This window comes from Saccostrea cucullata, unplaced genomic scaffold (genome assembly GCF_032062105.1).
Source record: "Saccostrea cucullata isolate Sc308-1 unplaced genomic scaffold, CSIRO_AGI_Scuc_v1 ctg7225, whole genome shotgun sequence".
NCBI classification, from domain to species: domain Eukaryota; kingdom Metazoa; phylum Mollusca; class Bivalvia; order Ostreida; family Ostreidae; genus Saccostrea; species Saccostrea cuccullata.
In genome coordinates, this window is record NW_026928020.1 from 3,023 (window position 1) to 18,461 (window position 15,439).

Consider the following 15,439-nt stretch of genomic DNA (forward strand, 5'->3'; position numbering starts at 1 on the left):
TACACCGCAGATTGTAAGCTTTATACATTAAATAATTTTTTTCCGTGAAATAATTTAGTACTTGTAGATAAATTTTTTAGGTACAAATGTATATTTTTTTCATAAATAATAATCTATTTATAGAGTTTCATGAATTAATAATAATACCCGTGAGAAACGGCACAAAATTATGTAAGGGATTTTTGTGAAACAGTTACATGTTTGTTAAAATATCCATAATTAAAGGAGTCATAGTTCAACCTTAATATGAGAATTTCAACATTTACACAAATAATCGGAAATCCACACCCTTGAGTAAAAAAAAAAAAAAAAAATAGTATCCATTTCGTAATAATCCATTTAATCATTGACAAAAATTTATATAAATAAACAACTTTTGTAAAAATTACCAGTGATCTCAATCTTTTTTTATTACAATAATTAAATGTACGTTATAATTTAGATTTAAAGCTTTGCAAGTATTTTAATTAAAATATTGCATTAAGTAATCAAATAATTCTTTTCGTCTTGTCAGAAAACGTTCCGCATTTTGAAACAATCCTATCAGGTTTTGCGTTTATCCTATCGTGAAGATCGTTTATCAGGTCTATCGTGTTTTGCGTGTATCGTATTTTGCGTGTATCGTGTTTTGCGTTTATCGTGTTTTGCGTTTATCCTATCGTGCGTGTATCCTGTCCTATCGTGCGTGTATCCTATCGTATCGTGCGTGTATCCTATCGTATCGTGTATCCTGTAAAGAATAACGATGCGGGTACTGTACATGTTTCATGCATAACAAATTTTCTTGGCAGTTTTCTCAGCAATTACTCATTGCAGATGCTTGAAATTCTAAATAATATTCTCCGAGGTATGCCATATGATTGGATTTATTCTTAATTTAAATCTGATGACATCTGATGATATGTTCCTGTTTGTCCGTGTGTCTGTCTATTTCATACATGTTTCATACATACCAAATATTTTTATTTGAATCTGATGTCAAATTCCTATTTTTCCATGCATATACATGTACATGTAATGTTTATTAATATGTTATTGTATATTCACATCAGAGCAGGGGTATTACTAGTGAGCATAGGCTCACAGATTTTTAGTTCACTTAAGTGTTTCATAATTATGCATGCTTGTGCAACTCTACAAAATTAATTTAATTATTACACTAAATAATGCATATTTAAATATTCTTGTTTTTAAGGATTGCCCTACCCTCTCATATGATCTAAGAAAACATCCAAAAAAGGTACCGTTATTTTTAAAGTTTCAGTTTTTATAAATCATGAATTTTTGTTAAAGTAAAATCATATGCACATAATAACAATTATGTTATAATCAGATGCACAGCATATATTCTGATTTGTTGCAAGTTTAATGTGTGCGTTATTAATTGTGAAACCCATTTTATATCAACTACCTTATTAATAGGTAATTTGTTTTGCAGAAGAAAGTGACCTTATGTTTTCTTTTTATGCTGATATTCATGAGGAAAACATGTCGTTTGAATATATGAATATTTATTAAACTTTATTTCAGAAGAAAAAAAGAACTTCTTTTTTATATCCTGATGTTAGGGGAAGGTAGAGATTCCCTTTAAAAGAGCATGATGTTGCATTTTTTCCTGCATAGTTTTCTATTGTTATTCATATATGATTATGAATCTCATAGTTCTAAAGGACATTTTTTAACCATCAATACAGAAGATGAAACTTTTAAGGAGTAATGTCTTATTAGTGTGTTTTTGTACTGTCAATAATTAATGAGAGAGAAGCAATTTGTTTATGAGATACATAAATACCTGATTAGTTTGCTGAAATTTGCATGACTGTTCAGAATCATAAGAAAATCTGGGAAAAAAGTATGCACATGTACCTTGAACAATTCATTTTGCTCTCTGAGTGATATTCTTCTTCAGTTTTCCCAATTTGTATCATTTCAGTGATGTCACATGACTTTGAAATAAAATTGTTTCACAAGTTAAAAAGAAAGTCATGCAATCAAAAAATAATTAGTTTACATATCGTAAAACCTTTCTCAGATTTTTTTTATCATATACTTTTAGTAGATTAGCTGTTTACATATATTACAAGTTAACGATATGATGATTTATACATTTAACTTAGAAATTATAAAATGCATGAACAAACAGAAGGCCTATGGGTCACAAGACTCACCTGGGTCACAAAATTCAACCTACATTAAGAAGACATTTCAAAAAACTATGATGGTCCCATCCTACCACTGGTGGAAATTGTTTGAAAAAAAAACAAAAATTTACACTATGTAATAAAGCTTTCATAATGCAAATTTTATCTTTTCCAACTCAGTGCATGGTTTTTTAATGAAGATTTTTTGAAAGATGTCCATTTTACTTAATATTTATTATCCCCCCTTAAAAAGGAGATGGTACATGGTTTTTAATTTGAAAAAAGAAAATGAACTTCATGCATCCTTGAATGCTCTATATCAAATTTAGCTTAGATTAGTTCAGTTGTATACCTGTAAAAATTTTTTTTTAAAAAGACAGACAATGGACAAATTTTGATTGATAAATCTCCCTAGTGCCTTTTGGGTTAGATAACAAAAACTCAAGTAAAGAATTTGTTAACAGGAACATTATGAACCTGCCAAATTTTTTTCATGCAACAGTACTTAGCCTTGTAATATTTAGGACACCCTTTAAGCAAGTTTTCTAAAACTTGTATTGATTTATGCATTACATAGAACTGTTGCTATTTAAGTTACATTAAATGATTTATTTGTTTTACTTGTACATTTGTAGTTGTAATTAAAGTATCTTTATATATCTTATCAACTTAGTATGATAATTATTTTATAACAATATGATCAACAAGTATGATTGATATTAAAACCAATCAATTCATCAACATTCATTTCTACTGTAAATCCTTTTCACAATGAATTTTTTAAAAATGGTTTTTAATTTCTCTTCCTTTTAGGTATCTACCTGTCAAAGAAGAGACTTTAAGTACGGATGATTGCAAGTAAGTTCAATCTTTTTTTTTGATATTAATTTTAAAGAACAACAATAAATCTTATCATGATTATAATTATTTAACTCTATCTATGGGTTTTGGAAAATTGTGAATTTTTGCTACTTAGAATTAATAATCTAAACTTATCTCATTTACACTAAAATAGGCTTACTTGTGAAACTGAGAACAAGACACAGAGTGAAAATATGTGAGTGCATGTAGCTGAGATGTATACTTTTCATTAATGCTAAGCTTTGGCAAAACAAATAGTACATGGTTTGTAGAAAAATGAAAAGAACATTTGCTTAAAAATTATTTGCAATATATTGATAATAAAGACTATTTATTACATGGTAAAATATTTTTATGTACAAAGTGATGTTATAAATATGCAGGGGAAAAGAGGACACTGGAAATGATGAAGAGGAGGTACAAGATGCAGCTGATGTTGTGACACAATCTTCTGGTGGGTAGTTCATATGTACTTTACTGTGTTCAGGTAAATATATTGCTATGTATTTTGCTGAAATTTTAATAAAAAGCTCTGTTTTTTCAGTATTTGATACAGATTATGTTAACACTCATGTGAGTATAAGAAAGTTAAATACATTATTCATGTTTATCAAATTAATTGATTAGTTTTGTACAATACATATTATTAAGTAAACATTCTTTTTACAGCTGAACAGTGTAATAGGTGCTCTAACAAAGATAATGAACTGCAAAATTGGTGAATGGTAATTTGTTCTGTTAATATTCCTGTACAAATATGATATTTAAAAAAATGATGAAATTGTATACATTTGTATATCATAAGTAATAGATAAAGTCTCAGGTAGACACACAACTTTCATTTTATTTACATTTTCCAGTGATGAAGCTGATCATGCCCGCCATCATATGTTTGTAAAGAGCCCTGCAGATATGTATGACAAATACATTAAACAGTATTTCTTTGGAAGAAAATTTTTAAGTTCTCAGGTAAGAATTAGAAGAATTATATTTGAAATAGTACATGACATGTAGGTATGTTCATTTTAAATGTTGTATCAAAAATTGCACTGAAAAAATTATTGAATCTTTTCATTGGAACTTAAGATAATTTATGTGCAGTTCCAAAGATATTTTCTGTTTACATTTCAATGGACAATATGCTGACTTACTTTAATAGGAACAAGAACATCTACAAACAGTTCTCCAAGACGAAATGTTCTGCAGCAAACCTTTGCCTGGGTAAGAGTTTGCAGATAATTATTTGATTTTGAAGTCATGAATGCATTAGAAATTTAGAACTGTACTCTATTTGTAATTCTTTGTCATTTATTGTCCTAATTCCTCTTTTTGGTTACTTTTTTACCAGGTCTATATAAAATTTTAAATAATTTTCCAGATCCATTTTCAATCGATATAGAACCTTCCAAACTCTTGAAAATGAAGAATTGGAAAGTATCTTTATAGATAGTCCACTGTATGTATACTCAATAATTTTTAAATTTTTTTTTTACCAGATCTATTACATGTTTAAAAAGCAGCATAACAATTTATGAATGTACTCCCTTTACCCATTAGAATATATATAAGCATGCATTATTTTCAAAAGATTTTTCTTTTTTCAGAATGGCAGTTCACTATTTCTCATTCATTCTGCTCAAAGAAGCAATGGTTTATCTGATCTGTAACAAAACAGGACTGCCTTATGAAGAGGCTGATGCAAGATGCTCATCAACAGAGTGTTTAGTGAAAGATGTCCATCTATAAGTGACTGTTCAGTCCAAAAACTTATTATGCCATACAAACTTATAATGCCATACAACAAACCAGTTTTTGGTTCTTTTGTAACTTCATATGTGATAAATGTTGCAGTATGATGTGTAGTGACTGGATTGTGTTGTGAAGTGACTCGATTATGTAGTCAAATGAATGGATTATGTTGTGTTGTGATTGGGTTATGTAGTGCGGTGACTGGGTTATGTTATGTAGTGACTGGGATATGTTGTGTAGTGACTGGGTTATGTTGTGTAGTGACTGGGTTATGTTGTGTAGTGACTGGGATATGTTGTGCAGTGACTGGGTTATGTTGTGTAGTGATTCGGATATGTTGTGTAGTGACTGGGATATGTTGTGTAGTGACTGGATTATGTATTGTAGTGACTGGGTTATGTTGTGTAGTGACTGGGATATGTAGTGTAGTGACTGGGATATGTTGTGTAGTGACTGGGTTATGTTGTTTAGTGACTGGGATATGTTGTGTAGTGACTGGGATATGTTGTGTAGTGACTGGATTATGTATTGTAGTGACTGGGATATGTTGTATTGTAGTGACTGGGATATGTAGTGTAGTGACTGGGATATGTTGTGTAGTGATTGGGATATGTTGTGCAGTGACTGGGTTATGTTGTGTAGTGATTCGGATATGTTGTGTAGTGACTGGGATATGTTGTGTAGTGACTGGAATATGTTGTGTAGTGACTGGGATATGTAGTGTAGTGACTGGGATATGTTGTGTAGTGACTGGGTTATGTGGTGTAGTGACTGTTTTATGTTGTGCAGTGACTGGGATATGTTGTGTAGTGACTGGATTATGTATTGTAGGGATATGTAATGTAATGACTGGGATATGTTGTGTAGTGACTGGGATATGTTGTGCAGTGACTGGGTTATGTTGTGTAGTGATTCGGATATGCTGTGTAGTGACTGGGATATGTTGTTTAGTGACTGGGATATGTAGTGCAGTGACTGGGATATGTTGTGTAGTGACTGGGATATGTAGTGTAGTGACTGGGATATGTTGTGTAGTGACTGGGTTATGTGGTGTAGTGACTGTTTTATGTTGTGCAGTGACTGGGATATGTTGTGTAGTGACTGGATTATGTATTGTAGGGATATGTAATGTAATGACTGGGATATGTTGTGTAGTGGCTGGGATATGTTGTGCAATGACTGGGTTATGTTGTGTAGTGATTCGGATATGTTGTGTAGTGACTTGGATATGTTGTGTAGTGACTGTTTTATGTTGTGCATTGACTGGGTTATGTTGTGTAGTTACTGGGATATGTATTGCAGTGACTGGGATATGTTGTGTAGTGACTGGGATATGTAGTGTAGTGACTGGGATATGTTGTGTAGTGACTGGGTTATGTTGTGTAGTGACTGGGTTATGTAGTGTAGTGACTGGGATATGTAGTGTAGTGACTGGGATATTTTGTGCAGTGACTGGATTATGTAGTGTAGTGACTGGGATATGTATTGTAGTGACTTAGTAATGTTGTGTAGTGACTGGGATATGTTGTGCAGTGACTGGGTTATGTAGTGTAGTGACTGTTTTATGTTGTGCAGTGACTGGGATATATTGTGTAGTGACTAGGTTTTGTTGTGTAGTGACTGGGATATGTTGTGCAGTGACTGGGTTATGTAGTGTAGTGACTGTTTTATGTTGTGCAGTGACTGGGATATGTTGTGTAGTGACTGGGATATGTTGTGTAGTGACTGGATTATGTATTGTAGGGATATGTAATGTAATGACTGGGATATGTTGTGTAGTGGCTGGGATATGTTGTGCAGTGACTGGGTTATGTTGTGTAGTGATTCAGATATGTTGTGTAGTGACTGGGATATGTTGTGTAGTGACTGGGATATGTAGTGCAGTGACTGGGATATATTGTGTAGTGACTGGGATATGTAGTGTAGTGACTGGGTTATGTTGTGTAGTGACTGGGTTATGTTGTTTAGTGACTGGGATATGTTGTGTAGTGACTGGGATATGTTGTGTAGTGACTGGATTATGTATTGTAGTGACTGGGATATGTTGTATTGTAGTGACTGGGATATGTAGTGTAGTGACTGGGATATGTTGTGTAGTGACTGGGATATGTTGTGCAGTGACTTGGTTATGTTGTGTAGTGATTCGGATATGCTATGTAGTGACTGGGATATGTTGTGTAGTGACTGGGATATGTAGTGCAGTGACTGGGATATGTTGTGTAGTGACTGGGATATGTAGTGTAGTGACTGGGATATGTTGTGTAGTGACTGGGTTATGTGGTGTAATGACTGTTTTATGTTGTGCAGTGACTGGGATATGTTGTGTAGTGACTGGATTATGTATTGTAGGGATATGTAATGTAATGACTGGGTTATGTTGTGTAGTGGCTGGAATATGTTGTGCAGTGACTGGGTTATGTTGTGTAGTGATTCGGATATGTTGTGTAGTGACTGGGATATGTTGTGTAGTGACTGTTTTATGTTGTGCATTGACTGGGTTATGTTGTGTAGTTACTGGGATATGTATTGCAGTGACTGGGATATGTTGTGTAGTGACTGGGATATGTAGTGTAGTGACTGGGATATGTTGTGTAGTGACTGGGTTATGTTGTGTAGTGACTGGGTTATGTTGTGTAGTGACTGGGATATGTAGTGTAGTGACTGGGATATTTTGTGTAGTGACTGGATTATGTAGTGTAGTGACTGGGATATGTATTGTAGTGACTTAGTAATGTTGTGTAGTGACTGGGATATGTTGTGCAGTGACTGGGTTATGTAGTGTAGTGACTGTTTTATGTTGTGCAGTGACTGGGATATGTTGTGTAGTGACTACGTTTTGTTGTGTAGTGACTGGGATATGTTGTGCAGTGACTGGGTTATGTAGTGTAGTGACTGTTTTATGTTGTGCAGTGACTGGGATATGTTGTGTAGTGACTGGGATTTGTTGTGTAGTGACTGGGTTATGTTGCGCAGTGACTGGGATATGTAGTGTAGTGACTGAGATATGTAGTGTAGTGACTGAGATATGTAGTGTAGTGGATGGGTTATGTTGTGTAGTGACTGGGATATGTATTGTAGTGACTGGGTTATGTTGTGTAGTGACTGGAATAGGTAGTGTAGTGACTAGGTAATGTTGTGTAGTGACTGGGATATGTTGTGCAGTGACTGGGTTATGTAGTGTAGTGACTTTTTTATGTTGTGCAGTGACTGGGATATGTTGTGTAGTGACTAGGTTATGTTGTGAAGTGACTGGGATATGTTGTGCAGTGACTGGGTTTTGTAGTGTAGTGACTGGGATATGTTGTGCAGTGACTGGGATATGTTGTTTAGTGACTGGGTTATAATTTGTAGTGACTGTTTTATGTTGTGCAGTGACTGGGATATGTTGTGTAGTGACTGGGTTATGTTGCGCAGTGACTGAATTATGTAGTGTTGTGACTGAGATATGTAGTGTAGTGACTGGGTTATGTTGTGTAGTAACTAGGTAATATTGTGTAGTGACTGGGATATTTTGTGCAGTGACTGGGATATGTAGTGTAGTGGCTGTTTTATGTTGTGTAGTGACTGGATTATGTAGTGTAGTGACTAGGTTATGTTGTGTAGTGACTGGATTATGTATTGTAGTGACTGGGATATGTAGTGTAGTGACTGGGATATGTAGTGTAGTAACTGGGATATGTTGTGTAGTGACTGGGATATGTAGTGTTGTGACTGGGTTATGTTGTGCAGTGAATTGGATATGTAGTGTAGTGACTGGGCTATGTTGCGCAGTGACTGGGATATGTAGAGTAGTGGCTGGGATATGTTGTGTAGTGACTGGGATATGTTGTGTAGTGACTGGATTATGTATTGTAGTGACTGGGATATGTGGTGTAGTGACTGGGATATGTTGTGTAGTGACTGGGTTATGTTGTGTAGTGACTGGGTTATGTTGTGTAGTGACTGGGTTATGTTGCACAGTGATTGGGATGTGTTGTGTAGTGACAGGGTTATGTTGTGTAGTGACTGGGATTTGTTGTGTATTGATTGGGTTATGTTGTGTAGTGACTGGGTTATGTTGTGTAGTGACATCTTTTTGTAGTGAAGAGACTACCGGGTAGTTTATGTAGTGCAGTGACTGAGTTATGTAGTGTTGTGACTGGTTCATTTTAGCTAATGACTGGATTTAGTTTCTGTATTTATTGGGTTTCATTATAAAATGAATTGTCAATTTTATGCAGTAATATAATATGTAGTGACCTAATTATTATACTTAATGAATGGTTATCAAGTGATGGGTTATGTTATGAAGTGATGTGTGTTATGTTCCAGGGTAACCCTGTTATAATTTTGTAATATTATGACTGCATTATATTGTATCATGCCTTGAATATTTTGCATCATAATTAAGTTATGGAAGTTACATGTATGTTGTAGTGACTTGGTTATGCTTTTATTATCAAGTTATGTTTATACATAAATTGATACTTTTGTACTGTGTTATTCAGTACTGTTATTGATTTATAGTTTACTGTGTTCTTATTTTTTCCATTGCAACAAAGTGACCATGTGACATTATAATTAAGATTGGCAGATATTGATTTCAGTAGGTTAATAATTTTAAAAATGGAATATAAATCATCCATTAATTTATTGTTTTATGTTCATAATGATTTGTTTTGTGTTTTTCTTATTTTCTTTCTTTATCATCTGGTTTTGCTTTTCCCTTCGTTTTGTTTTAATTGATCCAATTTAGAAGATTGTGGAAATGTCAAAATATGTGTCAAATATAAGGGCAAGTCAGTATAGAATGATTCTGAAAATGAATGCATGCATACATTATCAGTATATTAGGTCTATTTTGCATAAGCACAATTACTTGTAGTAATGTACTGTAACATTTCTTTCCTGATTACATTCAAGTTTGAGTTTGAATGCATGAGTGTCTTGAATACCTATAAGATTAGTATATGTTTACTCGCTAGACAGATCAACTATGCATTTTATAAGGCATTGTTTCAAGGTACCCATTGCATTCAAATCAGGCTTTTAGTCGCTATACTTATGCAATATTAATTTGAATGATTATTTTTAAAATTTATGGTCTCATATCTGTAACGATGTGGTCAAACAAATTGAGTGAGATGCCTTAATAATAATCTCATTAAGATTTGTAGAGAATAAACATTTTGGATTGTTATACCTTTAAGAATTTGTTCCTATACAAATCTATACAAAAAAAGTCTAATGTTTTGCTGAGCGGGCATAAAAAAAATCGATGTTGGACCACAGAGTTCTCGAGCAAAATGCGTTTTGTTGGACCCTCGAACCAAACTGTCTGCCTTCGGCCTAAACGCCTCAGGCAGGCAGTTTGGTTCGAGGGTCCGACAAAACGCATGTTGCCCTCGAACTCAGTCAATAAATGTATATTGACATCTCCAGACCAAATTTTTTAGTCTCTACAAATCTTGCTGAGATTATGTTAGTCTTATTGAAAATTTGTTTGAAAAGTTATTGCTTTATCTGACGATGTGATTTATATTTCCATAATTACATTCCTGTATTGTTTTTTAAACTGTGTGTAGGATGGGAAGGTTAACGGTTAAGCAATGAATAAATAATATATAATAATTGTGGTTTTACTAATTTGTGGAAAGGAATCAATTGCACTGATCAACACATCAAACAAAAACTAGAAAGTCTGCTATTGCAAGCAATTAATAGCGTATGTTGTCCCGAACTGGACAAGACTTTCCTTTTTTCATCCATTAGCTCGATCAGCTTGGACAACCATCAACTCGTATCAGTCCTTTCAGTACTTTGATTTGAAAATCAAAATATTAACTTTTGTAATAATTTCAGATGTGATTTAACTCAGTAACTGTTCAAAAGTTCCGATAGGAATCCATATAAATTACATGTACTTTAACAGGACAGTATTGTATGAACTGAAAGTAGAAACATCAAGTCAAAATTAACAAAAACGCCAGATTAAATAAGAGATTAAATACACCAGCTTGCGTGTACAACAAATTAATGATCAGAATTTTCAATATTCGCCTAGATCATTGAAGTATTTAAATAAGTACGAACTTTGTCATTTACATAAATACATCGGGTTCAGGTACTGAATTGTAACCATTAAAGTCGATCCGGAATTTATTTTTCCGGATGCACTGACTAGGTTAAGTTATAGACTCTACCTTTATGTAAAACGAAAGTAAATAGATTATGATAAAAAAGGGTATAGCATATTTTCTGGGATCTTTCCTTTATACGTTTATCATTACCTTTCCAATAAAAATATCGGAATAAGTAATTAAAACACTATATAATACACTGAATAATCTTGATACATTGTTAACAAGACAAAATGATGAAGACAATTTAGGAATACACACGTAATACTTTATTCAAAACATGTATCTCAAGAGTATCACAGATAAACTTAAGTAATTGATACCATTAAGGAATAAATTATAACAAATCTAAAATTATGTCATTATTTTTTATAATATAACGAAACTTTGTATTCAGTAATCAATTCTATCTAATTTGAATGTTGAATAGTTAAATGGGGGAAACACAAAACAGACTTACCTTCACATGCCAATCTTCTTTCTCTATAGAAAGAATCGGTAAAAAAAACGTAATTTTATATCGGAATAATTGTCTTACGGCAAACTTAGCGTTAAATAAAAGACGTGGAACATGTCTGACGACGATCCTAAAATTAGAATGCCTTTGTTTCTAATAATAACATTGCCGTACGGCAAAGGATATAAATTTAAAGGGGGAAAATCCATGTGTTATTTATAGCACTAAATACACGTGATAACATCAACCTTTTTTAAAATATTTTACGATGCACTTTTCCAGTCTTGAAGTGTATTTCATGTTTTACATTTTGAAATATTTTATTCATAATGGAATTCATATCGAATTTAAATCTATTTTAAAAAGGATACATTTGACAATGATAATCAAATGGCACAATAATCAAATTTAAATTTACATGTTTTAAATTCAAAGCATCACAAAGATGATAAAAGCCTGTATTTTACGAATGTATTCGATTAAAAGGAAACAATATAGTTTTCAAAAATAGTCTCATATTTATCTGTAAAATTTAAAATTTACACATTTATCTGTAAGTTTTACAAATTAAACTGTTTATTCCACAGAGTCATTTTGGCAATTTCATATATCCGAAGAATCACATTTTAAAGCCAGCAAACTATAAATCATGATAAAATTTAGTTCTGATTTTCTGTTTAACAATAAATGCAAATGATATAGCAAATTAGTATTTCCGATACAACTAAGACTTTCTCAGAATATTAGTGAAAAGCAGATCACACACATGCATATATTGTCAGCAGTTGAAAGCATTACTTTTATAACATTCTACATGTATTACCGGCAAGTATAAACATAAATGAACAATTAAAGAATATGAATTTTATTTATTTATTTTTCTTGTATATTAATTTTGTGATATATTTCATTAAATTAAGAGGCCCATGAATAAATCGCCCAATCTTCATTTATTATAATTATATGGGTCAATATAAAAAAAAGCAGCTATTAAATTGTTCATATGAAAATTGGAGATACAATTAAATATTTCCGTTTTTTTTTTGGTATTTAAAATGATAAAGCTGCACAATATTTTGGGAAAACAACATTTAGCAAACAGTAGGGAAGCTATTTTTTCAGAATGTTCTCGTAAAAGTTATCAAATTGTGTTTTCTCTCATTGGCGTTACCTTATAAAATTGTGTTGTATAGAATCAATTGAAAAACTTATGAATGTAAGCCATGATAAATATGTAATAGGATTATTCTAGTTTACTGATAAGTCCAAAAGTATCGTTGTCCAGTGATGAAATTTAAGTTTTCAATCATATTTGGACATTGACATTAGAAAAAATTAAATAGAAACACACTAAAAAATGCTCTCAATGTGGTGCCATGTGTGTACAGTTCAAAATAACATAATTTATGACTTTTTTCAAGGAGTGAAATTAGGTAATATAAAGTTATTTCTTACATCTAAACTTATTAAAAGTAAAAAAAAAAATAACAAGTATTAGGTTGGGTACTCCGCTGACTCAACTGTAACAACTGTAACTGTAACAAATGATCGGTGTTATATTTTGATTTGATAAGAATAGAAATTAAGTTAATCAAAGAGAAAATAAACAGTTTTCCCTGTTTACGACTTTTTGGGACAACCCTCGTACATGTGCATGTGAAAAAAATAATGCAAACAATGATGAACATCTCGGTTTTATTTTTTCTTAAATGTCATAGGAACAGGACCTACTGGACGCAACCTAACCGAAAGCGAACCCGGAGCACACCCGGGGTAAGCTCTCTTGGTCCGCTTTAGGACCGCTAGGGTTGACCCCGAGCGAACCCGGAACGAACCCGGAGCGAACCCGTAGCAGACCTCGAGCGAAGCCGAAGCTGACCAAGAGAGCGAACCCCAAAATCAGTAGCGATCCCACAGAGCAAATGCGCGTTCTGTTTTTCTTTACAGAGCTGTCAATCAGGATTAGCGATTAATCAATCAGCGCATCAACCAATCAAAATATCATATTGATCTGTCGATTGGAATAAAAGATCGAACGTGTTGATTTAATTTGATATAACCCAAATATTGTACATGCAAGCAACATGTATGAATGTAAAGCGTAAATCTATAATGTTAATTAAAAAAATATTTTCAAATTCATTTATTTCAATTCTCCGGGATTTATTTTATATTTATACATTTATTCTCGTTTTTTATTAAAGCAATTAATAAATTATTATTTTAATTTTCCACAAAGAATGATACATGAATGATTACACATTTCTTTTTCTTTAGTTTTTCATATCAGTATTTAAAGTCCATTGGAAAATGAAGAATGTAAATACATCTGTCAGTGCGTAAAAAAGGAAATCAATATAATTGCAACTTTTACTGACAAAAGAAGACTGGTCAAAAATAGTTTGTCTTGGATAATTATTGTAAAATTTCATCATCTCAAATGACAGTACAAAAATATTAACTTGCTTATAATTCTATTATTTTATTTCCATTTTCTAAATATGTGTTCCTTTAAATAATTATAAATTCACTTCAAAATTAGAAATCCCTTTAATTGGGCATGAAAAGAGTACATGTAAATCTTCCTGTATATTTTTGAGAAAAAAATAGCTGCAGCAGGCTTAAGGTCAGGCGACACCTTCCTCAAATATATTTTTTGTTTTTCTTGGTACATGTATTACATAAAAAATATGCATATTTGTCATTCTCTTGCGATTCTTACACTGTTTTGAATATGTATTTATTAAATACATGTACATAAAAATCTGATTTAGGCCATTCAGATGACTACACATATGGGATATAAAAGAAATATTACCCTTTTGTATTTTGTCCAAATGCCTGGTAATGTACCCTAATTTTTTTGTGAGGAAACTTGTCAAAGTACCTACATGTACACTTCAATGACAAATTCATTAAGGATTGCAACTTTTCCTAAAGATTAAGAATAAAGTTAGAATTTGTGAAAGTGCAAGGATGTGTCAATCAAATCCGCAAAAAACATTTTAATAACTTTTAATTGAAATAAGATTTTTAATTAATTTTTGTGTGAAATGCTAAAATAAATATAAGTCGTAATATTATAGAGAAAATATTAACTTCAAATCTGTGTCCAAGTACCTTTAACAAAACTTAAGGAATAAACAATATAATTTCAAACTATATAAGGCATTAATTTTAAAGGTAGTTTGCTAAGATGCTTTCGACAGATTCACTTGTACACCATTCATAACACTTAAAATCAATTGAACATATTTTTCTTTCTCTTCTTTTTTTCACGTTAAATTAAAGAAAAATAAATGCCTAATAATCCGTTGTTAAATAAATTTTTCTTGGGATCGAAATTCCGAGATCGGATAAAAACAAGGAAATCAATTATACATGTTCTCTATAATGTCACTGTTTAATGTACAGTATACACAATCGCCGCATACATAACAATGAACGATCTACAATGCCATTTCTGTATTGGAATAAACAATGCCATTTCTTTCACGCATTGGAATAAACAAGGGGCGGAATCCGGGGAGCCCTAACAAAAAAATACTATAGTTAACTATAGTTAACTATAGTTTACTATAGTTAACTATAGTAAATCAAAGTGTCAAAGTTTTCGTCAAATTTTTCAAAGTGTCAAAGTTTTCGTCAAAGTTTTGCAAAGTGTCAAAGTTTTCGTCAAATTTTTCAAAGTGTCAAAGTTTTCGTCAAAGTTTTGCAAAGTGTCAAAGTTTTCGCCAAAGTTTTTCAAAGTGTCAAAGTTTTCGCCAAAGTTTTTCAAAGTGTCAAAGTTTTCGTCAAAGTTTTTTAAAGTGTCAAACGCCATGGTTTTCGCAAAGTGTCAAAGTTTTCACCAAAGACAAAGTTTTTCAAAGTGTCAAAGTCAAAGTTTTTCAAAGTGTGTTATCACTATAGTAAATCAAAGTTTTCAAAGTGTCAAAGTTATCACTATAGTTAACCCTATAGGGGAGTACCCAAAACGCACCTAGAGCGGTCCCAAAATTTATGAAAGCGAATTCAAAGCGGACCCCTTGCAGACCCAGGAAGCAAAACCGGGGTCTGTTCCCCCTGGTGTTATTTTGTGTTTGGTAGGTACTGTATAAAATAAAGTAACG

At 32.3% G+C, this 15,439-nt stretch overlaps 1 protein-coding gene across 1 annotated transcript; it reads left to right on the top strand.

Moving 5' to 3' along the window:
• The first annotated feature begins 1,810 nt into the window (after positions 1-1,810).
• On the top strand, positions 1,811-5,599 carry LOC134276214 (uncharacterized). Its single transcript, XM_062758488.1, has 9 exons — positions 1,811-2,999; positions 3,157-3,198; positions 3,386-3,456; positions 3,547-3,575; positions 3,672-3,727; positions 3,863-3,971; positions 4,162-4,223; positions 4,381-4,458; positions 4,607-5,599. Coding segments are annotated over exons 2-9 (549 nt in total). The 5' UTR covers positions 1,811-2,999; positions 3,157-3,196; the 3' UTR covers positions 4,749-5,599.
• The last annotated feature ends 9,840 nt before the right edge of the window (positions 5,600-15,439 follow it).

What these genes read in the sequence shown, in the direction of transcription:
- LOC134276214 (XM_062758488.1), top strand. An exon ending in TGTTGTGACACAATCTTCTG is followed by an intron (nt 3,457 to 3,546) that starts GTGGGTAGTTCA and finishes CTGTTTTTTCAG; the next exon opens with TATTTGATACAGATTATGTT. An exon ending in CAGATTATGTTAACACTCAT is followed by an intron (nt 3,576 to 3,671) that starts GTGAGTATAAGA and finishes TTCTTTTTACAG; the next exon opens with CTGAACAGTGTAATAGGTGC.